The sequence below is a fragment of the Leptinotarsa decemlineata genome, unplaced genomic scaffold (assembly GCF_025532065.1).
Source record: "Leptinotarsa decemlineata unplaced genomic scaffold, Ldec_3_MD MMD2_tig00004307_RagTag_RagTag, whole genome shotgun sequence".
Classification (NCBI taxonomy): Eukaryota; Metazoa; Arthropoda; class Insecta; order Coleoptera; family Chrysomelidae; genus Leptinotarsa; species Leptinotarsa decemlineata.
In genome coordinates, this window is record NW_027412606.1 from 16,577,462 (window position 1) to 16,603,054 (window position 25,593).

Consider the following 25,593-nt stretch of genomic DNA (forward strand, 5'->3'; position numbering starts at 1 on the left):
AACCAAGTTACGTCACGACGTTCCGATTGTTAGTATCCACAATCGTCTTCAAGTGATAACAGGACTCATTCCTTCGATATCTGACTATTTATAGGTCATTCGAGTGCTTTCACCTATCCCCTCTTTCCTCTCTCCTCTTCATTAGCGGGAGATGGCCGTTTGGCGGGAGTTGGTCGTTTTTCGCTTGATTAGAGGTTTCCTATGTTACGTATCAATGGCCTCTTAGTTTCACCGATGTATGATTCTCCGCACTCGCAGGGTATCCGGTAAATGCAATTCTCGGAATCGCAGTCCGCGTTTGGTGGCCTGGTTTTCGTGAGGCTGCTACGGATAGTGTTCCCAAATCTGAAGCAGGTCCTGATGTTATACTTGGACCCAATCCTTCTTATCCTTTTCGATAATTCTCTGATGTAGGAAAGTACAAGTACTTGTTTTATCATCAAACGTCAGTTGCAAATGATCTCTAATGAGATATTGTTTCAAATAATCAATCAATATATCTAATCAGTTAGTTATATCAGGATATTATACAATTCAATAGCACAGATGAGTTGACTTCTTGACTTTCGAACGGTGCAAAGTCAAACAAAATTGAAAAATAAATCATTTTAGTGCCTTTTGATGAACGAGTATATAGAATGACATCCTTGCTATCGAAGGCTCTAGCGACTGTTTCTTTCAAATGGAAATGATGATCCTATGATATTTCGTACGAAATGTATTTCAATTTTCTATACAATGACTGTCACTTTTTTCGAATCCGATAACCGTCTGCAATATTGGTATTTGAATTTGGGATTAGGAGCTCAATAATTGCATCACCCTTCGAGACTTTTCGAAATAAATATTCATTTCAATAGATGAGTGTTGATTTCAAAGGCATAAAACGATATCATTCTAATCTAACCTTGTTATTATTGATATTAAACATAAAAAATCATTTGAGCAATTGTCCCGCTTGAACCCCCTGACAGTGGAATACTTCATTATAGAACTCATTTCTAACGTCTAGCATCAAAATTTCTGCTTCTGAGTTTCAGTATTGTTCCAGGTTGCGTAAGATTTATATTTGATAGAGTCCGAGAGAACTTAAAACCGGCAAAGTAGGCTTTTCCATTGGATCTTGCTTACATGCCTGGGTATATCTGATCCAACCAATGTCTCACAGGCCTGAAAAAATGTAGGTGTTACGTTTCAATTTAGCACTAGATCAAACTGCTCTTATGTGACCTTTCAAAAACACTACCTTACCTTTTAAGATCTTTATTCAGAGGATATTAACAATGTAATTCAGTTACAAGTTGATTTTATTCATTTAACATCATAGTAATGGGAATCTTCCGTTCCATAGAAAACCATACCTGAAATGTACAAGAATAAATGTATGCTCCCTGACTAACTGCTTGACCAGTACTTACGCATTCTCCTATTGCCAATCGACGTTGGAGATCCGAAATTCCTCGCTAGGTTGAAATAGTTGTTATTGTTTGTTTCTCAGTTTTCTTCACCTATCATTTTTTTCAGCCGTTGTCTGCCTTATTCCCTATACCTTTCCGAGAATATTTCTTGCATAGATCGTTATTCATTACTTCCAGAAGGATTACTGACATATTAGAGCCATATCGCCTGAAAAACAATATTAGTTAGCTCTGGTTTCTGAATACTGTTTGATATTTTCGGTAAATATTCTGCATAATATGAATGCTCTAATATTTGTACTGAAAGGGAAGGTTATGGCGACTTACCTTATATGTTTCTATTCCATCGCATGAATAAGGATTGGTAAATAGTTGAAAATAGGTTGGAACAATATATTTTGTAAATATTCGTAAACAAGGTTAAGAGACAGCTGTTGGTTGACATCTGCCGAACTTTCGTAGTATCGTTCCGTCGACTTACACCGAACTAGTTCTACAGTTGTTCACGGGTGGAGGATTTATCGGTTACTCAAGTTGTCAAGGGTTGTTTTAGGGTTGCATTGCTTTGAGAAGGAGTTTTGATGGGTCATGGACTTGTTAATGATGTATCAAGTGGCTGTGGAGGAATTGTTAGATTTATGATGTTGTGCACAGCGCCCCCTTGGTGCTTGTAGTGTAGATTGGATGCACTGTGGCAACAACTGGTTAGCTGTCAGATGTGGCAGTCGCTTAGTATTTGGAAGTTAACCTTCGGTGAGCTTGGTTCGGAGTTCAAAGGGTACCATCAGACTGATTGTAGGATATATTTGGTTGTATTTGTGCCATCCTTCACGGGGATTATTTCTACAAGTCAGGATTGTATAGTGGAAGACTGATTGGTCATTTTGGTGTGGATATTTGCAGTCTGAAACTTAAGCTCTTTTGAGGATTTGTGGTGGTTACCGAACTCGTGCCAGGTGGGAGGATTTCCGAAATTAGGTATGTCTGAATCACTGTCGCATCTCTCATGTGATCTTAGCTATGATATCACTTCTTCAATTCTACAACCTTCGTTTCTCGTCTCTAGATTCATAAGAAACAGAAGGCCCTCAGTCACTCATCAAGTCCCAGTAGGACTTCCGTGCAGAGCACCGCACACGAAGAAACGTATAGAAAACCCCTTGGCCAGGGTAAGAATTTTACCATTAAATGTGTTTTTGATGAGTTTAGTAATTTCTGATTCCATCGTTATATCTCAAATGAATATTAGTATTGAAGAGAGGTTTCAACACTCATTCAATTTTCTTGATTTTTACGGATCATATGGTTATACAGGGCACCCAAAAATATACTCTTGTTATCTTGCTACTTTGCTTGATGAAAATATACCAGGGGTATTGATTAGTCAAATAGTCCTATTGAATGGGGGTTGAATCTCACCTTGTTTTTATCTGATTCTGATTGAGAATTTTCTTCCGTAGGGTTTTTTTTCCTTCTTTCTTTTTTTCCTGTTTTCCGGTTTTCCTTTTTTTTCTTCTTTCCTTTTTTTATTTATCTTTCTGGATCTTATTTGGTGATCCATTACTGGTCCAGCTTGTCGTGCCCTACAGGGTGATCTATCTTGGTGGTGCTACAGGGTGATCCATCTCCGCCGTACTACAGGGTGATCCATCTCAGCAGTACTACAGGGTGATCCACTTCCGCCATACTACAGGGTAGCCTAACACCATATACCGGGTGGCCCAAAAGGAGCACGCAAGTTATAATTGATTTATTTGAAAATTTGTGCAATACTGAGATATTTAAATAATTGTTTGCCCTTATGTTTATTGATACCTGTTGATATAGTGTTGTTTATCGTTTATTGATTAAGAGTTGTTTATTGATACCTGATTGATATAGATATTTGTGAAACGGAAATTGAGGTATATTCTTCCTTTCACGATTGCTGATTGACACCGATGCGCCTACGCTTGAGCTCACGCGACGCAAACGAGTTTGTCTTACCATCCGATACTAGTATTTACGATTTCACCTACTCAATTTTCGTGGTAGTTTTACTCGACGTATTGTAGTTTTTTGAGCGTCGTTACTACCGTAATTTATGGCTGATTGAATTCGTGGTTAGATACACCGCGCTCTTGTATGGACATTTGAACATCGCGTAGTAGTGTGAATATTGCATTGTTGTCTTAGAAGCGTTGTTGGTTAATCCATGTAAGTTAGGATTACTGAATAAATCATATTGGGGATTTTTATCTTTTATTTCCAATATTAATTGGTAAGTTATTGATATTGTGAGTTACTTAGGGTATCTGGAGGATTAAATTTACCTGGCGCCCATTAAGATCTATTTGAAATTTGCTAAGTTGTTTAACCCACTCCCGTCTCCACTGTTTAGCTTAGCCGCGGATACCCATCTGTCTTATTTGTTACCGACAGATGATTTAGTCCCCTCTTGTGGTTTGTGAGGTGACATAGGGGCTCACCATCTTGTTGAAAGTGAACAGGATTTTCTAATTAATATTGAATTAACAATTTCTTGAATTCGTGGGTGAATGAGGTTTCAAAGAATTTTTAAATATAAATGACCAGTCAGATTTTCCTCTGAATATATGGGACATTTCCATACAATATGGCTTTCCAATATTCCTGCAAAGACATGCATCATCTCAGCAATTTGATAAAACTTTGTGGGTTTATCGAACACTATCGAATATCTTGGCGGTTAACGTTTCCGTTTGAGTAAACTAAAACAAATACTTTTTATAAAGATTCGATTTTCAATCAGATGTTTGGAAATCAATTCACAAAACTGCATTTGAACATTTGGAACTTATAATATCTTGAAGTGGTGAAATTTATGTTTTCTCGGGTATTTCTTTACGTTGACTGCAGGGGGTTATTCACTATTGATACAGCATAACCCTGAAGAGGCATAAGCCTATAGCAGGTCCTTACACAAAATACACTGTCACAAATATTTTGTAATTTTATCCAAAAGTTTAATAAACATTTCTGACTTGACTTGTGATTCAACGATTTTGATCTGTGTCTCGTTCGAGACAGATAAAGACGGATAGACTATTTCAACGAATCCTCTGATATTTTTTTTTCAGATCGGATAATCATAAAATCTTGAACACCATTTCCACCTCATGAATATTACCGCCCGCCTAGGCGTAAATGAGGATTGGGTCTGTTTATTCTTCTAAAGATCTGACGCGAACTGCAAACCAGTTAAGATCATTGTATAGATCGTTGAAACATCTTTCGAGCGGAAGATTTGAACATACAAAGTAATTAGCGTTTTTACTACAGCGAGTAATGTCACACCTTTGTTTTTTTCTTATCAAGAGAAGAAATCATTCCTTCTCATAAAACTTTTGTGCAAAATTGATATCTTGTCCCGTTCAAAAGTGAGTAGCAAGGTCTTTTTACATCCGCACAATATAGTCCAGTAACTTTATACATCACAGCATGCGTCAAATCCGGTAGTTCTGATTTTTTTCAGAACTAATCTAAGTTTGTGACCTCGAGCGCCAAACGCAACTTTGTCAAAAATCGAAAAACCGCGAAAAAATCAGGGGTTTTCAAATTTTGGCGATTAAAATCCTGAAGGACTAGTTTTTGAAAAAACTTGCATTATAAGTTTTCAAAGTGGACTGAATTTGCTACAATATGATATTAGAACTGTCTCTGTAGACACAATAGTTTCCGATATTAAGTCTTTGACTCTGATTATACCATTGAAGCTTTTTATGACGGGATGTTGAAAAAGAAAATGAGAAGTGTGAACGATGATGTTTGAGGGTGAAGAATGTACTAGAAAGACATTGAAATAAACAACTAGAAGAGGAAGGAGAAAAATATAGAAGAATTATTAAATTCCTATTCGTGTAATGGAACATGTGTTTTGAAAATAAAAGTCAGTTTTGAAATAAAACCATTTCATCTTTGATTTCGTCTATTATTTATTAACCTATGAATGATGAAGTAAAACAGATAGGTACAACAAGAGTTAATGAGTTTATTTGTAGCTGATTAATGGAAAAACGGATATTTTAGATTTTGAAAATATTAGAAATAAATGGAATTGAGTAGAAAATTGAATAAGAAGTTTATGGGAGAAGGTTTATGAATAGCAGACATATGATTTTGAATGTTTCAAAGTATTTCTCTGCTGTTGCTTTCTCCATGAACCCATTCCATCCCGGGATGTTCAACTTTTTTTAACTTTCCCATATAACCATAAGATATCTAAAGGAGGGTACCTACGATTTCTTTAGGTAGCGAATGAATATTGTCTATATTATCAATTTTGATTGCCGACAAACTCTAATTGGATGGCACTTTTTGAGAGCTGAATAGGAGGATTTCTCTGTACAAGTTCAGTGCACTTAACAAACGGCCTATTTTATTCTCGGAACAAGAGGAATTATGGGGAGTTCCAATCATTATACCTCCCATTGCGGGAAAAGTGCCCGTCCCATTTAAGGTGTTGACATTAAAGTCGGCGTTATTAAAAAAAAATTGCACAAACGACATTGAAGGGTCCTTCAACATTAGTTGGGCTGGTCGAATGCTGGCCGACGTTTCAAAAAGCAAAATATCCTTGTAACTAGCTGAAAATCTAAGCGTTGACAATAACTCAAATAGCTGTTACTCGAGCTTGTGATACAAGAATGCACAAATACCATGCAGTAAACAAGAGATAAATGAGAGAGGCCTGACTGCCGATATTATTGAATAGGCAATAGCAACGCACTTCTTTCTATAGGAATCCAAGCAGCTTCGTTTGTCTTTTGAAATTACCGTTTCGAGCAACAGTTTCAAAGAATCAGGGATAACTGAATTTACATTCTGGAAGAAGTCGTCGGATGGTGTGAATTGTGTAGTATCGTACACTTACGACTGTATATCCGATCCTCTTTCTGCTTGAGGATCTGAGTCACCAGTCATACCATGTACTGGTGATAATTTTGTGATTTGTGTTTTTGAAACAAATAGTCATGTGTTTGGAGGGTCTCTCAACAATCAAAATGTATACTTTGCAAACATGCGAGTTTAGATTGTTCGTAGTTGGAGTTGTTCTCCTTCTATCTAGTCCATGAGTTCATCTCTAGAGACTTGACACTCCTTATCGTTCTCTTCCAGAAATGAATAGATGTTTTCCATGACCTTATCAACTGTGGGATGTTGACGGTTTCCCCTGGACTTTCCTGTTGTTGGTGCCTGGTAGAGCTTTGTTTGACAAAACTGATGATATCTGGCAACAAGGGCTACCAAATCTGTGTTCTCAAATATACGCTCTTTTACTTTAGTTCATCAACACATTTCTCAGCTGCTTTCAAGATTCTTGCACTGAGAGACAAATTTTCCGCAGTAATGACATTGTTTCGTTTTTCTAGCTTTTTCCTTTCTGCCACGAGGAACGCTTCAGTTATTTTTTCAACACATAGACAACAGTGTTCTCTGCAATTGAACTGCTCAAAGACTGATCTCTTGCCCTTTGATTGCGTACAATTTGATTTTCCACTGCTAACAGCTATAATAATAATAATAATAATAATAATAATAATAATAATAATAATAATAATAATAATAAATAAGCAGGGATGGCCACTAACACCCTGGGCCTTTGGTGAGTTGCGACACCACTTACCCGAGCAACTGGTGCAAAACCGGACCGGCAGCCCAGGCGCACCCGGGAAGGAGAACTCTATTCTTCCTCCGGTGCCGGCCGTGGGTCCACAGGGCTAACCACCCGGTGGACCCAACACTTGGTTCCCAATAATCAAGGAAGGGGCCCCCACAATCGACCCGCTCGGAGGGGTCAGAGGCAAGGTGGTGGGGCCCAAAACGATGATTTGCCTACTGACAACCCTGGCAATGAAAACGGACGTTTTGAGTGGACGCATGAACTAAGAGATAGCCTTATGCATTGCTACGAGAGTAGTGAGCCCGCGCGAAGAGGGTACATGGCGAGATTGCATGCTCTGTGGTGTGAAACACATCCGGAGCATGCCGCCTTTTCCGCCCAAAACCTTAGGGATTACGTATCCTATCTTCGGCGGCAGGGCTATGTAGCTCCTTTCCAGCCTGCTAACGAAGTGGTGGAAGTGGCAGTTCTACCACCCGTTGGCACGGCTGGAGAGGAGACCAGCACCATACCACCAATGGAGACGACAATCAGAACATGCAGGGCGCTCCACAGGATTAAGCTCCTGAAGCCACAAGAACTGGCTCGTTTGGATGCGGAGGTTCATAGTGTTCTAACAGAAGAGGCTGACATCTGACAAATCAACACCGCCGTGTATAACGTCGTCCAATCGCTTTCCGAATCGGAAGGACGAAATCCCGGCCTTGCGGCTCGGAAGATTGAACGGCGTGTACACAAGATGGAGGCTAAAATCACGTCGGCGAGACAACACGCGTCTCGTATCCAATGTGTGATGGATTACAGGGCAGCCAACAGGCCTTTCACGCCCGCAGTGCGGCGAATAGCCGCCAATCTACGACGTATCCATCACACTTTGAGCCAAGGCGTGCTGCTGACCACCAAACAGCACTGCCTTGATAGGATACGAATGCTAGTGGCTGCTAAGAAGTCACTAGTGAGGCGAGCGAGAAGTATCGCGGAAAACCTTAGGTTCCGCGAGAAACCTTCTCGCTTATTCCAAGAGCCTCCACGTGTTGTGGATAATCCGCCGACCGCTGATCAGGTGGAATCCTTCTGGAAGGATATCTATGAACACCCGCAGCCACTCAACTTAGACACTCCAGCCCTAGCGCAGTTCGAAGCTTTCAACAGAGAGCTTCGACAGCCTGAGCTCAATGAACTGCGCAACCCGATAACCCCGGATGACGTTCGAAGGGCCCTCGTTGGTTCCAAGAACTTTGCTGCTCCAGGCCCAGATGGGCTGAACACTTATTGGTGGAAAAAACTACCAAGTACCCACCACCATCTGGCCAGAGTTTTCAACTCATGGCTCGATGGAGAGCAGCCGATTCCGGATTGGTTTGTCGAGGGGCGGACCGTTCTTATCCCCAAAAGCGGAGATTTGTCGATTCCTAAGAATTACAGACCGATAACATGCTTGAATTCGTGTTATAAGTTGTTTACAAGCATCTTATACACACGAATACTCACCGCAGTTGACCGAGTGTTCGAACGGATATATGAGCAGAGAGGGTCGAAGAGAGGAGTCGCTGGATGTAAAGAGAACCTGCTCATCGATAGATGTGTAACGCAGGACTCGATACAATATAAGCGTAACCTCTCTATGGCCTGGATCGATTACCGTAAGGCATTTGATACAATTTCGCATGAGCTCATCTTGCATTTGCTCAGATGCCTTGCGGTACCCGACAACATAGTGAGATGCATTGAACAACTGACACCACTTTGGCGAACTCGCTTCACCATAACATCTGGTCAAGCAAGAGTTCAAACAGGGTGGGTCACTTTCAAAAGGGGTGTATTTCAGGGTGATTCCCTCAGCCCCCTTCTATTCTGCATCTCACTATTGCCATTATCCGTTGCGCTCAGAAAGACTCGAGGATATAACTGTGGCACCCCCGGAAACCGGAGGCACAAGGTCACCCATCTGTTTTATATGGATGATCTTAAACTTTATGCCTCTGGAGAGAAGGATCTCTATCAGTCCTTGAGGGTGGTGGAAGAGTACACGCATGCTATCGGTATGAAATTCGGGATAGACAAATGTGCAATGGTTCATCTCAAAAGAGGACGATGCGGGGACTACGGAGAGGATGTGCAGCTCGTAGATGGAAGCATCCTACACCATCTGGATGCCGGAGAGACGTATACTTACCTCGGGGTGGAACAACGCCACTCACAAGAGGTAACTGCAGTGAAAAACTCTCTCCGCGGCAAGTATCAGCACAAACTTCGACAGATCTGGTCATCGGAACTGTCGGGGAAGAACAAAGTAGCTGCAACAAATATGCTTGCCGTTCCAATCTTACTCTACTCCTTTGGAGTAGTGAAGTGGACTCGGGAGGAGCTGTATCAACTCGACGTAAGGACCCGAAAAATGATGCATCTCTATAGGAGTTTGCATCCCAAATCGTCCGTTCCACGGTTGTACTTCCCCCGACAACAGGGAGGTCGTGGACTTTTGAGTTTGGAGTGTCTACATGACAGAATGGTACTGGATACAGCCTGTAAAGTCGTCAGGAGTTCGGATCCCCTTCTCTGCATGGTCCGTGACCATGAGAGAGCAGGAATTGGAGCATTTCTCCTTAGGGCAGCTGCTCGAGCAGCTGATGAACTCGGTATAGTTTTCGACTCTGAACGAGGTGACTACAACTCTGTCACCGAGTTGGAACCCGTTCAGCAAAAAGCTCAGATAAAAGCCGCAGAGATCACCTTACTTCTGCGGAGACACAGGGATAAGCCGATGCATGGGGTCTTCTTCAATAACATTGAAGACCTTGGCTTATCAAAGCGCCTGACGTTCGCTTTTCTCAGGTCGAGTGGGCTGAAGTCGGAAACTGAGGGGTTCATCATGGCTTGCCAGGATGGTGTCTTCAACACCTTAGTCTACCGCAGTCGCGTGATGGGTATAGAGGTTCCTGACACAAGGTGCAGGGCCTGCCGCGAGGCGCCCGAGACCCTAATGCACTTGCTATCAGCATGTCCAGCATATGCGGTCTCGGCCTATATCCATCGACATAACGCGGCCCTAAGAGTGCTATATTACCATCTACGGCACTCTTACGGTATTGACGAGACACCGGTGTTGCCCTACGCTCCGGGGGATATTGAATCCGTTGTGGGGAACGAGAAGTGCCGAATTTATTGGAACTATTCGTTCCCCACCCTCAGGCTCATACAAGCTAATAAGCCTGATGTAGTCCCTCTCGACCACCAGACCAAAACGATATTTGTCGTGGAGTTTTCAGCTCCTGGCGAGACGAATATCGTCAGAAAAGAGGAGGAAAAACGGATAAAATATCGAGATTTTCTCTTCGAACTTCGCAGACTCTATCCAGATCACTCTGTCAAGATGGTCATTCTGATTATTGGAGTCCTTGGTGGAATGATGTCTTCTCTACTCTCGAATCTCAAAATCATACCGGCTTGCCGCACTAAGGCAGAAATCTTAGCCGCACAGATGCAGAAGGCTGTCATTCTTGGCTCACTGCGTTTGCTCAGGGCACATGATTCTCGGACCCAATGATCACTTACCCCACGGTGTGGGGAGTGGTCATTGGTTGATTATGCTGGCGCGCCCTCCCGAATGTATCGGGGCTTCGGGGGATAGGGCCTGACCAGCGCACACTACAGTGGAAAAAAAAAATAATAATAATAATAATAAGTTTATTCTCAATAAATTCTCAAAATAATAATAAGTTTCTTAAAATAAAATACAATAATATAATAATAGTGCACTTTCATTCAGAGATATTTCGAATAAACAAGTATCCACTAAGGCAGTGCCTGTGCGTGGGTGATTTACTTATTCCAAATATTGACAATAATTAGTACACTTCAAAATAGGGCTCAGTTGCATTTCTATATGAGAGTTATATGTATAAAATCATGTATAATTCACTAAAATGTTTGTGACATAATAAAATTGTAGTCAATTTAATAAAATTAGGCTAATGAGCCTTACACACAATTATTGAAACATAAATATCATAACATAGGTAACGAACATCAATAATCAACAAAATAAAATATATGGAATATTCTAATATTCAAACAATGAATGGATAGCCTTACGTTCTAAAGAAAGAATATAATGTTTAGTCTTTTTTTTGAAGGAGTATATGTTTGAGACTTCTTTGTTTTCCGTCGGCAAAAAGTTATAAAATTTACTAGATAAAAAAGAATGGTTTCTCTGTCCTATTTTCTTTCTGACTGGTTTCGTTTTCAGAGAATTATTCGCTTTCAGACGAGTTTGGTAGTTATGGCTGATGAGTGGGAGATTAAATCTGTTTTTGAATTGTCTTATCACAATTTTATAGTAATAAAGCTGACGCAAATCAAAGACTTCCGTTTCTGCAAATAGTAGGTCGGAGGAATACCTCATTGGTTTGGATGATATAATTTTCAAAAATCTTTTTTGTATTACTTCAAGATTCTGCAAGTGAGCATTCGTTGCTGCCCCCCAAGCTAGAATACCGTAAGTAAGTCGTGTTTCCACTAATGATTGATAAAGAATTTTGAGATATTTGAAGTCCAGTATTTGCCGAAAGAATTTGAACCTGTATAGGAGAGAACGTAGAGTTTTACAGACTTGCACCAGGTGTTTATCCCATCTAAGATGACAATCCACTATTATGCCCAGATATTTCGCATTATTGGCTCTTTTAATCGTAATAGTTTCATCCGAGCTTATATCAATTTGTAACTTATCGTAGTCCGGGAGGCCACTGACGTAACAAGAAAATGGAACGAAACAGGTTTTTTCATAGTTTATTGAAAGTACTTTTTGTCCAAAACATTTAATTAAATTTGCCATATCTTTTTCTGCTTTTTCTTTCAACCCGTCCCAAGTATCATCCTCATACATAACGACAGTGTCGTCTGCGAAACTGGAAACCGTACCTAAGCTATTGAAGGTGAGTATAGAGTATATGTAAATTATAAAAAGTATTGGACCGAGTACGGTTCCTTGTGGTACTCCACATCTTATTTTTAATTTTTTACTCAATGTTTCGTTTATTCTAACACATTGTTTTCTATTTAGAAGGTAAGTTTTCAGTAATTCAAAAGATTTTCCTCTAAATCCTAGATCTTGCAATACTTCTAACAACTGCGTATGATTGACCGTGTCGAAAGCTTTTGCAAGATCTAAAAAAACACATAGGGATGGATGGCCTTTATCCAACTCTTCATAGATTTTGGTTGTAACTAAGTGGATTGCATCTTCCGTAGATTTACCATCTCGGAACCCAAATTGTCTATTTGAAATAAAATCATATTTTTCTATATACTTCATCATTCTTATTTTTATGACTTTTTCTAGTATTTTTGCTAAATTACTAATAAGAGAAATTGGGCGATAGTTACCTGGGTTCTTTTTACAGCCTTTTTTAAAAAGAGGCTGGACAATGCTGTCTTTGAAAATTGATGGAAAATGACCCTCTATTAATACTTTATTTATAAGTTGTGTCAGCGGACTTGCGATTTCATTTTTGATTTCCTTCAGTGTTTCTGATTTGAATCCATCAATTCCTGGTGCTTTGTTGGATTTGAGGGAATCGATGAGATTTATTACTTCATTTTCATATGTTGGATGAAAAAACATAGAATGACGGGAAGAATATCTACTCAGAGGAGGATTTTCTGGAAATATTACCTGCCTAGCCAGATTTTCACCGACATTGATGTAATAATTGTTGAAAATGTCAGAAATTTCTTCCTTATCAACAGTGAGATGTCCGTTTTCATCAATGATTTGATCTATTCCTTTATTATTTTGATTTTTATTCAATGTTTTTATTGTGTTCCATAATGCTTGACTACTATTTTTATTATTTTCAATTTTTTGTCTGTAATAACTCTTTTTCCTGCTTTTAATCAAACTATTCAGTGTATTCCTGTAATTCAAATATTCTTCTTTGGAAACTGTGTCAGACATGTTATTTCGGTACTTTGTAAATAGTCTATCCCTTTCGATAATGGACCGTATTATGCCGTCGGTTATCCAAACTTTTCTTTTAATGAATTTGTGTTTGATTTTTTTATGTTTTGTATTATCCTCAATTTTGTCCTTCAACACATCGAGAAAGAATACTGTTGCATCGTCTATGTTATCAATCGACACCAACTGGTTCCAATCGAAGTCATGTAAGTCTCTTCTCAAACCTGGATAGTTGATACATTTTATCATTAGTTTAGAGTGGTTTTGCTGAAAATCTTTGTTCATTTGTATTTTTGCCATGATAGTGTAATGATCTGTTATGTTTGTTTTCATCACGTATGAATTAATATTAGTGTTTTCTGATTTTGATTTGATAAAGAAATGATCTAAGCATGTTCCGCTTTTTGGTCTTGTCACGTTATTAATGTACGACATGAAATCAAACTCATAAAGTGTATTCAAATATTCCGCTGCCACTTGATCTTCTTCTAAAATATTTATATTTATATCGCCCGTGAAAATATGGTAGCCGCAATTTTTAGATGCAGTTTTTAACAGATAGTCCCTAAGTTCTATGAGGAAGTCAGTCACATTATTTGCAGGCGATCTGTAAATAGCTGAAATCAAAATATTTTGTCCTGATTTAGATTTAACTTCCATTTCAATAGACTTGCATCCTCCAATACTTATTATTGAATAGTTGAAGTCGTAGCCATTTTTAATATAAACAACTACGCCATCGTTTTTATTAACATCACCTTCATTGTAAATCATATCATAGTTATCCAAATTAAATATTTCCAGGCAGGGAAGTTTGAACGTCTGCTGCTTTGATCAACTTAGGATTGTTGTATTTTATCTGACAAGCACTGTGCACATATATCTCATTTACGCCCTCCAATAAACGCTGATTTTCTAAGGGAAATACTCGACGCAAAAAGGGTGCACTTGACCTTCACTTAAAGTCTCTTTACATATAAAATACAAACCTAGGATGGGACTGGTATCAGATATTCTGTAGATTTTAAGTTCAAACGTCACTCACGTTATGGGCAGCCAGCCTGTCAACAACTGAAACGAAAAAAAAATTTGGATTATTCATTTGGCCAACATTACAAACAAGTCTGCAAAAAATCAGAACCGCTGGATTTCAATAACTAGTCCTCTAAGGTTATTATCGCCAAAATTTGAGAAAAAACCTGATTTTTTGCAGTTTTTTCGATTTTGACAAAATTGCCTTCGGCGCCCGAGGTCACAAATTAGATTATTCATTAGGCCAACATTGCCAACAAGTCTGCAAAAAATCAGAACTACCGGATTTGTCGCATACTAACCCAACTTTCAGGCGACAAAGTTATCTGATTTCTCGCAGTTCTTTCGATTTTGACAAAATTGCGTTCGGCGCCCGAGGTCACAAATTGTATTATTCATCAGGCCAACAATACAAACAAATCAGCAAAAAATCAGAACTACCGGATTTGATGCATACTACCCCAAACTATCAGGCGACAAAGTTACTGAATTAATATACTAATACAAATTTTTTATCACTATTGTAAAGACTATGATCAATTATATAATCATACATTGATAGGATTATGAAATTGATAGGCATGATGTATTTTAAATTATTATTATTGTCGATGATGCTGTGTTTTGACAAACGGAGTGTGTCAGGAATGTGCCGTTTTATTGATTTTTCAAATTAGGGTACAAAAAGTATAGAAAGTTGTTAGTGTATAAGAAATGGGGTGGTTCACCTGAATCAATTTTACGTCACCACCATAGTTTTAACCAACACAAAAACGAACAACATTATTTGGTTTTCGGATAGCAACCAAACGAGAACAATTACAAGTGAAGGAATTATTCTATATTCTATAAGTGGATCAGTTTCTTTGTCGGAAAGTTCAATGAAAGCATACATAACACTGCGCTCCCTACCAAAATGGCTCAGCTCCCGATTGAAGATGTGATGTGACTTGAATGTCTGGTACACAGACAACTTTTTTTTCAATAAAGTATCAAAACTATTGAAAATACTGTGAGGAAAAGTATATAGCTGGTTGAGTGTGAAATATTTGAGATTACTGTTGGAGTCGATTAGAAGCAGTTCTACGGCTAGACCTTGGATTCTTCGACGCTCTAGCAAAGCTTCAATACCAGATGGTACAACATTAAATTTCCCAATGCAATGCATTTTTTTCTTAACAAAATTAGGTTTCAGTTTCATAAGGGAAGGTTGTTATACAAACTGAATAGGAAACTATGATTTTCGTTTAATTCAATGTTCATCTTTGAAAATAGTTGTTTCGAATTATTTTCTCTTTACAGTTTGTAAGAAATGATTCACACATCTTTGTCAAGAAAGTATTCTAGTTAATTAGTATATGCATTGCTCTAATACATCTATTATGTGGAGCCGAAAGTCTTTTATTCACAAACTTTCACTAGGAAAAATCATAAAAGATATCGTGTTGTGATTGAAATCACATCATTTCTTGAGATTTTCAAAATGCCGCCAAAAACATTTAGTCTGAATTCATTAAGTAAATTCGAATCGATTTTTTTTTGTCGACAGTTGTACTATCGAAGTTAAATGTACTTCTACTTTCAGAAAAAGAAATGTTACATTTACAGTGATCTAAAATACAATTTTCATTTTTCATCTTGATTGAGAATAAAGTAAAGGGACAATTTCATACACGGTATGATTTCAAATTACAACACCTATAAACTATTGTCATAAAAAAAAAGTACTCTACAATGTTAACTATGGAGCTCCTCTTACTACTATGAGCCCCTTAGTTGAAATTTGGTTTTACATTGTTCAGTTACCTCGAAAGTATACCTATATGATTTAATTTGGAGTTGGATCCCTTTGATGATTGGATCACAATTCAACCATGCATTATTATTATTACATGTTTCATCCAAGTTCATGAAATCAACGTTTTTCCTAGACAAAATACTCCATAGGTAAAAGTTTTAATGGATGTAATGTATGATATACATACATGTATTGTATTACTAAAATTGAACCACAGTGCACGATGTAGATTATTATTTAATTTTGGCATCATGATCACTCACCCCCAGACCTAAATCCGCCTTAAAAATACTGCCTCTATAATTATAGAATGAATGAAGATCCATTCCGAAAGAAGCTTCTTTCAAGACCGAAGATGACCGATTCTGAAATCTGGGCGTGAGTAGAGATCTCGCGGCAGTTGTATTTTGCTCGTTGTACGGTTAGTTTGTGAAAGTTTGTCGTGTTAGCTTCTCTACACGTGCCGCGTAACCACGTGGATTGCGTCGCGACGCCACGTTGCGCTGAGTGTTGAATTTCACATATGAGAATGATATTGGATTAAAGTTGACAACATGGTTCGTAGGTGAGTGAGAGTTCATTGACGGCGACTCTGACCTTTTTATTATTCAAATTGATGTTTGAAGTGTCACTTTCTGTAGGAATTGGAAAAGGAAAATGATTAATATTGGTTTTAAAATTTTTTCAGCTGCTTTAACTTTAGTTCATTATTGTGAGTATCACGTACGATTTTTTGTATTCAATATATTTTGCTCAGCTGATGACCAAGTACCAAAGACTTTAATTCGAGGAAGGGGGGTGGTAGGGGGTCTTGGAGGTTGAAATAAAATGCTATCGTTTTATGCTCTTGAAAACATCACTCATCTATTGAAATAACTGATACAGATCCATTTTCCTTTTCAATGAACATTCGCTCAAAAAATTTGACATACCTTGGCGGAGTTACGAAGTGCATAGTCCTAACAGATGAGCATATTCCATATATTGTTTTTTTGTTCATTTTTCCGAGATAGGTATCACTGGCTCTTCTTCAGGGACTGTGAAGATATTCATAAGTCGTACTTACGAAAAATGAGGTGATACACTGTTATAGACTAGAAGCCTCAAACTATCAATGCTTTTTATTAGCCAGATGATGAGTTCTGTTGAACTAAGAACTTAAATTTTGAATAGATGGCAGTGTTGCGGTCCATAATTTTTAATTATAATTCCATATAGTCCATATAATTGAAAATTCATCCTTGATAGTGCTTGCATTAGAAAGTAGGAATATTTCATTGAAAAGAAGTTCAATGACATAATTTTCACAGATAACTTTTTTCAACAAAAAATCTTTCAGATACATAAAACAATTGAATCTTATTCCCAATATCTCCTCTACATTTGATAGATTCAATGCACTTCTAATGCTTCGCTTTAGAGAGCTTCTTGAAGGGTAGAAGGTGCAATTTTACCTTGCTTTCTACTACTGATTGTCTCAAAAAATAATATGTTTAATTCTTGTCTAATACATATTGGTTGCAGTTGAGCTTATGGCACTCTGGTTATTGTAGTTAACTACCATGAAGCCAGCTTTCCTGTCATTCACCACATCGCCTTAGTCAGAATCTGAATTTTAAGTCATTTGTGCACAATCGTCTTTTTGGAATACCAACTGAAAATCTTGAGTGCCATTTATATATCAATGTTACATACCTGGACTTGTAACGAAGCGGCTTACTAAATTCAAGGCAAAACAAATATCAGGTCTAGTTACTTGCACAACAAAAAATGGACTTCCAACAGCCTTTTGGTAGGGAACAGGCAATATTTTCCCCTTTCTTCATCATGCTTGGGATACATTTAATAACTTGAACGGAGACCAGTAGAACAAGGAGTATCACATGGATTGCAATCTACATTCCAAACTGTGCAAGAATCAGTTTTTGATCAATTTCATATTTTTCCCCACCTGGAATTCTGTTTATTATCTTTCCTAGAACATGAGGATCTATTCTTGAGTCCTTCACGTGAAATCTAGCCATCGACTTTTCCTTTAGTTTTTTCATTTGCGCATTATTACTCGAGAAATCTTGTCCATGAACAGCCACCATAAGAATATCACTCCCGTTTTTTATGAAGTACAGACACGGATTCACTAGAGCGTTTTGAACTAGACCGATGTTACATAGTTCTTCATTGTGGTTTATATTCCATATTCGTGTAGCTAGTTTGAAGCCTACAGAGATTTCAATAAAAGACAAGCTCGGGAATAACCATCATCAAATGATTCAAGTTGAACAATGTGAATCTACCACCCAGTTCTCCTTGAAAGAACGCAGAAATTGAACTCATCATATCCATATCTAAATTGTATTTCACTGCTAAACCAAGTAAATATCTCAATGAGCTAGCAATTGCTCCAACTTCCAGGTCTCATCTTGAATCAATGTCTGCTCTGCTTTCAATCTTAGATATATTAATGAGATTTTCAAAATATTGTTACACAGTCAGGAGTTTTTTCTACGCTGGATTCTATTAGAACGACGAATAATTTGATTTGTATTTGTGTGACTGCTGCTCAATTCCGACTGATTTTCTTGACATGTTCTTCTATATGGTACATGATCTGATATAATGTCAAGCGGAATGTTGACATTATCTTGAAACGGAGAAGAGTGGTCTGTATTTTCAATGAAAACAATTAACGACTAACAATAAAATTTTCTGACTTCTTGTGTGTAGGCATTACTTTCTTGGAAAAAACCAATCAGATTACTATTGGACGACTTCAAATCAGATGGGCGTCGCTTTTAAATTCATTAGTTTTGGCTTTCATTGTTTAATATGATTGAATATGATTTGAAATCCATGAAAGAATCCATGAAATCCATGAAAGAATCCATGAATTAAATTGAAAATTAAAATGAACGGCTGAAAATAACTATTATATTTTGCAGAAAAACTTCGAAATAAAATTACAATAATGTCAAAATCAAGCCAGAAATTGAACAATCGAAATGAAATAAAAATTCAAAGATTTCAAGCCAAGTTATCTCACGACGTTTCGATTGTTAGTATCCACAATCATTTTCGGGTGATGACTGGTGATATAGGTCACTAACGACCCACCCCTGCTCCGCACAAGTGCAATGCTGATATTAAATATACTGCAGAATACTACAGGATTTTATTTTTAAATCATTCGCTTTTACCTTTCTTTGGAAGTTTCCCACATTTTTATGTGGAGATGGAGAAGTAGAAAACCGAAACCTTTTTTCGACACTCTTGAAAATATTCCCCTTTCAAAGTACTCATGTAAATTTCTCACAATTCCATGTACATAGAGTCTCGCAAAATTATCAATCTCCACACAATACACATGGTTCACAGAAACAAGATGTCATAGTTACATGAGGAGGAGCGATCATTCAGTTTGAATCAAATGTGGCAAGTAGGTACAGTAGGTACAGCGAAAGCAGTTTCAAGTTCGGCGTTAATGAAGGTCAATCTCAAATGATGGGTACTTCACATATTTATCATAACAGGCATGAAGCAGTTTTGTTGTCGACCGCCGTGCTCTATAAACGCAGATTCTCAAGAAAAATATAAACTGGACTAGGCAGTTAGACTCTTCGAATCAATAAAATTGTTTCACTAATGAATTCGCTAGTAACTGGGCCTTTTTAATGATTAACATCAATATACCAATTATAGGGATTTGTGAATATTCAATATATATTCCATTGAAACCATATTCCACAGTTCATTCCATGATACCATAATTTCAAATTGAATTCAACCTTTTTCTTATCCATTAATATTTCAGAGCTTCTTCGAGCTAAAATCAATATCAAACATTGAACAACATTTTAGAAAAAACACACAATTGAACAAATATCCCAATTGATTAAGGAAAAGGGTTGGGAAAAAATGCCTCGTCAGAGGAAGCTCAATAAGAAATCAATTTCGAAAATACTGTGAATAGAGATAATGAAGGTAGACTTGATAGTACTTCCTATAAAACCAAATGCACAAAACTTGCGTACAAAAGGTAATTCGTTTGAATTGACGTAAATTGGAAAAAGTATACATATCAATGTTAAATTGAAGGTACAATTTGAAAACTCATATTCATAAGAGAAAATTTATTATTTACCACATCATTTAGTTTTTAACTGATCTGCTGAAACATCAACAGGGTGATTTACAGCGCATTCTATGACGTTTCTCAATGGTGCAGCCCGTAGATGTAAATAGGCTAAATATACTGTCAACTATGGAACAGGCCCTGCGAGTTCTCCAGCAGTCAGCATGTATATCAAGTTAGCGAGGTACTTTCGAAATATGCTAAACTAATGATTTCACAATTTTTCGCCATATTGTTGCTAATTAGTTGTGAAAAAACATTTTTTGGTCCTTTGAAAAGAAATACGTATTTCTAACATTTTTATTATCAATTTTTTCTGAATTTTGACTAGGTCATTAGTTTCCTCAAATTATTCGCTAATTGTTTGCGAATAACTTTTTATTGTTTTTGTACGACAAAATACATAATGTTTCGCTTGCTTTACGTCAAGTTAGCGATACACCTTTTTCATTATGGGGTTTTTCATTATTTTGATTAGATCATTAGTTTGCTTCAATTATTGCTAATCAGTTATGGGGAAAATATTTAATTTTCTTGTTGTTTGAAAAAATACATGATGTCTTGTTAATTCGACGTCAAGTTTGCGATACAAATTTTTGGTTATCGAGATTTTCAACACATTGACCATTAGATCGCTGTAGTTATACGCTTATCAGTTGCGGAGAAAATTATTTCATTATTTTTGGTCTAAAAAAATGGTGTCCCGCTAACTTGAAGTCAAGCTAGTGATCCAACTTCGCTAATTACTTGTGGGGAAAATACTTCATTTTCTTTTTCAAAGAAAATACAGTGTGACTCGCTAAATTGACTTCATATTTGCCATACAACTTTTTCTTGATCGAGTTTTTCAAAACATTATCTAGTCTAGACCATCAGTCTGTTCTAATTATTCGCTAATCAGTTGCAGGAAAAATATTTTCTTTTCTCTTTGTTTAAGAAAATACATGGTGTCTCGCTAATTTGAGGTCAAATTTGTGAAACAATATTATCTTTATTGAATTTTCCAGAATATTAACTAGCTCATAAGTTTGCTTTGATTATTCGCTGATTCGTTGGGGAAAAATATTTTGTTTCACTTCACATCAGTCAGTCAGTCGGTAGCGGTTCGGCGTGGGTGCTTTGTTCACTCACTCGAATTGACTGCCGTGTTGGTCGGTGGTTCAAGCCCTAGTCTGAACGATCGATCTTCACTTGCTACCGTCCAACCCGTGTTAGGAATCACACGTTAAAAGGTAAGACCTCGTTAATCCTTAGCTCGCACAAGTTTCGACTTCTGAGGGTTGTTGTTCGTAGGGGTGCGACAGCTGGTTAACGGAAAAACAGATTTTAAACAGATTTTTTTTTAAACATCAAAAAAATTATATCAGCAAGACGTTAGGGTTAATATGGGATTCTTGAGCAGAGATTCTGAAAATGAAAACAAATTGAATTAGAACGAAATCGAAGTGACAATGAGGAACATTAGTTAGTTTAACGTCCGTAAGCCATGAAAAAATTATCTGAAAATGCATTCACTATTTTTCAATTTTTCGGTGATTACCAGGACGTTTAAAGAAAATTTGAAGTAAATCTCCAGGCTCATTTTCACTCTCCTGAATTTTTTGAGTATATTCAAGAAAATCATGGCAAGCTATTATTTTATTTTTCTAATCACTTTCAATAACTCGAAACATCAAAACATATTCAAAACAGATGCTCAAAATGTTAAATTCTACTTGTCGAACACGTTCAAAATTCATCGATCTATCCACTGTCGAGCAAAAGTGTCAGTACGACTGAAATGAGTATTTTCTTCGTCGTACAAAATTCACATACTCGTATTTCCTCGTACCACTAAAGGTACATCTTCTAGTAGACCCGACAGAGTGTCTTCGAAGAACTGTCTAATAAGCAATGCAAATGCAATGCAATGCAATGAGCTGAGGAGGGAGAAAATGTGGCCTTATGAGGTTGAAACCAATAGTTCCTACCAAAACATTCACCGAAAACTCCAGGATAATATCCCGAGAAAAACTTGCCTCATCCGTGAACAAGTCAACAGACCTAAAGTTGCTATTGTTTGCATGCAAAACCCTCCAGCTTCTTCGATCACTGATGTTGAATTGCTGAGAAAATTTCGGAGTACTTACCTATCGTAAGAACATTATCAACTTCTTGAATGTGTTCTCGATCTATCAGATCGTTCAGCGTGTGCAGTTAGATTCAGTTTTATCACAGCTCATACCTATTCGATGAGGTAGTGTGTAGCCCCCACAACTAATTTACTGTAAATGTGACTTTCACTGAGACAAAAATTGGAATTTAGCGATATCTGCTATTTTGTTGTTCCACCAACAAATATCGTTGTTGTTACAACTAGTGTGGTGGGTAAACCTTTATAACAGTAACTTCGACAATTCCTACGAAGCCATTTATCTAAGGAATCTAAGAAAGTGGAGGTTACCTTCAGCTTCACTTTAATCTTTCATGTACCGTAAAAATTGAGAAAACCGAGGGCATTTTTAAATCATTTTTTACGACTTACGAAAACTATGCACGATACAACAAAATTCACGAGATCAGAAATTTGTAATCACAACTGTTTAGTCTGATACTCATATCCAACTTGAAGAAAACAGTTTTTGGTTATATTTTGTATATTCCTCAACAGCATCGAATGTTCTCATCATCAGACTCGTACGATTCATTCACTCTGATACTACCAGTACTTCGTTCTCTGGGAAGCGGATATGTTGAGCGTTAATCTCATATCGAAGACAAACACATCCCTAGGCCTCAGATAACTTAGATAAAAAATAACTGATTTGGTGGCCATGGATGTGCGCTAAATCATATCCTTCAAAAAGTTTCAGCCAGTCTTAATGATAGAATATCAAAATTTAATGGATTGCAAGAGAATATATTTCTTATGCCAAGAAAATTACAATTCACGATCGTAGACTAGACTCTTTAGACTAGAACAATATTCGAAGAGAAATAATCTTCGAATTTATGGAATACAATTAGATGATCAGTTGAGCGTCATGGAGAGTGTGAAAAACCTTGACGTAAATCAATTGAAAATTCCACTTTTGAAATTATACAAATTAAAAAAGCTCACACAATAATAAATAATGTCGTTATTATTGTACTGCGAAATAATTATATAATAAATGATATCATCAAAATACGAAAATTTCAGAAAAATTGTAATATCACAATCAAAGAGGATTTACCTGTTTTCAGACATCAGGAATTCACAGCTGCCAGGAAGTAATATGGTAATAATAATATCTGAACCATAGTTGGTAAAAGTGGCATTCTAATCAACAATGAATTTGTCAACCCAATCATAAATAGTTCTTAGTAACATTTCAACAAAATTGATTAAAATCTCAGAAGTTGAGAAACTTGTGCGAGCTAAGGACTAACGGGGTCTTACCTTTCAACGTGTGATTCCTAACACGGTCGCTATTTATTATAAAGACAATATTGAAATTGATGTTATACTGAGAAATGAATTGATTTTGGAACAGCCCTAGGTTACTTTCCGAATATTGGGTACAAGTATAGGGTTGGGTGCCATATATCTGATTGCATATCAACAGGTGAAGTTGTTATTGCAGAAGATATCAATAAATATTTAATCAATACAATAAACTCGAATAGTATGAAACCAATCAGTAACTATAGTAGTACTTCAATTGGTATCATTGCAAGTAGCAACTCAAATTAGGAATTAGTGACCATCGCCTACTACATTGCGAATTGGCATACCAGGCTATCAAACAAAAACAAAATTTTAAGACGTACCGTGTTTTTAAATCTTTTAGAAAATAATCAGTAAAACAATATTTGGGTATGCAGCAGGCCAAAACTTAGTGTACTTTTATAACACATATTCCAAACTTTCGACAATCTTTATTATCATCATCAGGGATGCAACAATAAGGATAAAAGACAGTCATATTTATAAAATAATAAGTGAAAAACAACTTACAGTGTATGTGAGGTTATATGGCAGGTTGAATGAAATATGGACGTAACATATATGAAAAATTACTATGGTGAAAATCAGGACGCTGCAGACAAGCAATATATTAGATTTAATGATATATCATTGTATTATCAAGTTAAAAACCACGTGTTCCTTGAAGAGAAAACTACTTGCAAGATTCATGCACGTGGTTTCATCCATATGTTACGTCCATATTTCATTCAACCTGCCATATATATACATATATATATATATATATATATATATATATATATATATATATATATATATATAATAATCTTAGCGACTGGAGAAATGTACAGCAAAATGAATTAACGAGGTCATTGAAAAATGACATTTATGTGAAGGTATGACATTTGTCAAAACCAAAAAATCCTATACATGTTCAACCTTCTCCGTCAGTTTATATGTTCAATTCATTGTTTTCAACTCATTTTTACTGTAAGTATGAATTGTGATTTTTTTCGATGGCAAAAAAACCAACAACTCAATAAATTATAGGCCCTGAAGAAGCTTCCCATTAGAAGCGAAAGCTTGGCAAAGTAGAACAGAGATTTGATTTTTAATTTTTTGATTGAGAGACCCCGTTAATATTTTGCTATATATATATATATATATATATATATATATATATATATATATATATATATATATATATATATATATATATATATATATATATATATATATATATATATATATATATATATATATATCCATACTTTTCAGCAATACTCTCAAGGGCATACACTTTCTCAAATGTTTTGTCTGTGAAAATTCAAGTAGTTGGTTTTTCGTATAGTTATTTTCAAAATACAAATTGTTAACCGAATTTTTATTCAGTACTTTGATGAGCTGTCGCAAATGATAGAAAGCATTGTCAAGATGTGTGTTTTAAAACCATTTCTCAAAAATATTAGCTTCCATGTTCTTATGATACTCAACATTGCAGTCCTCAAGTTTTTTTACACATAATTTCAAAGAATTCGGTACCCATCCTTAACTTCCTCCGCAAGGCACAATGATTAATGGCGATCTTTTGTTTGCATGCATGTTAGGAGTACACATTCTCGAACCATCAGTCCACCCTTTCGTAACTGTTTAGTGAGTGTCATAACAAGTTTCGCCCAAATAGAAAATTTGCCGTTGTGCTTGTCTATATTTACTCATTTGTTCTAAGTATTTGTTACAAAATTCCACTATTATTCTGCTCTCCGTAACTTCTTGACTTTTCTTTAATATTTTAAATCTAAACCTTAGTTTCTTCAGCCAATTCTCAAGAGTTTTGTCACAGTAGCTCACGTTATGGCCGGAAGTATTCAATTACTTTCTTATGATTTCAGTTGTAGGAATCTCATTGCTTCTGTAACAGTAGTATTTTCTTTCAATGATTTTATTAGATGAACATCTAAAGGTTTTGGTTATCCCGTATCACATCGCCACTTGCGTTCATAAGGTTTGTTTTTGACTATTTTACGTACAGCTGAAGAAGGAATTTCGGTCAAATCTGATGTTGCATTTAATAGTTTCTTTCCCTCGAAAGCAAACTTGGGCGCTGTAACCGAGTACAACTCTCATCTTGATGAAATGAAATTGCTATCTTTTTCTGCGTTTAA

General features: G+C 36.7%; 2 protein-coding genes across 5 annotated transcripts in view; one reads left to right on the forward strand and one right to left on the reverse strand.

Annotated features, from left to right (window-relative positions):
- Positions 1-6,500: 6,500 nt before the first annotated feature.
- Positions 6,501-13,795, reverse strand: LOC141484001 (uncharacterized). Its single transcript, XM_074179141.1, has 3 exons — positions 12,448-13,795; positions 11,668-12,228; positions 6,501-6,688 (listed from the first exon to the last, which is right to left on the reverse strand). The coding sequence occupies exons 1-3, from the start codon at positions 13,793-13,795 to the stop codon at positions 6,501-6,503; spliced, it is 2,097 nt and encodes a 698-aa protein (XP_074035242.1).
- Positions 13,796-16,238: 2,443 nt separating this feature from the next.
- Mp (collagen XV/XVIII-type protein multiplexin) overlaps positions 16,239-25,593 on the forward strand; it is a 423,852-nt gene continuing 414,497 nt past the window's right edge. For 2 of the 4 annotated variants that reach the window (XM_074179083.1, XM_074179085.1), the window contains exon 1: positions 16,239-16,416. In XM_074179083.1, the coding sequence (XP_074035184.1) occupies positions 16,406-16,416 (11 nt within the window). In that variant the 5' untranslated portion in view covers positions 16,239-16,405. The remainder of the gene's footprint in view (positions 16,417-25,593) is intronic. The other 2 variants (XM_074179086.1, XM_074179084.1) reach the window with 1 other exon arrangement.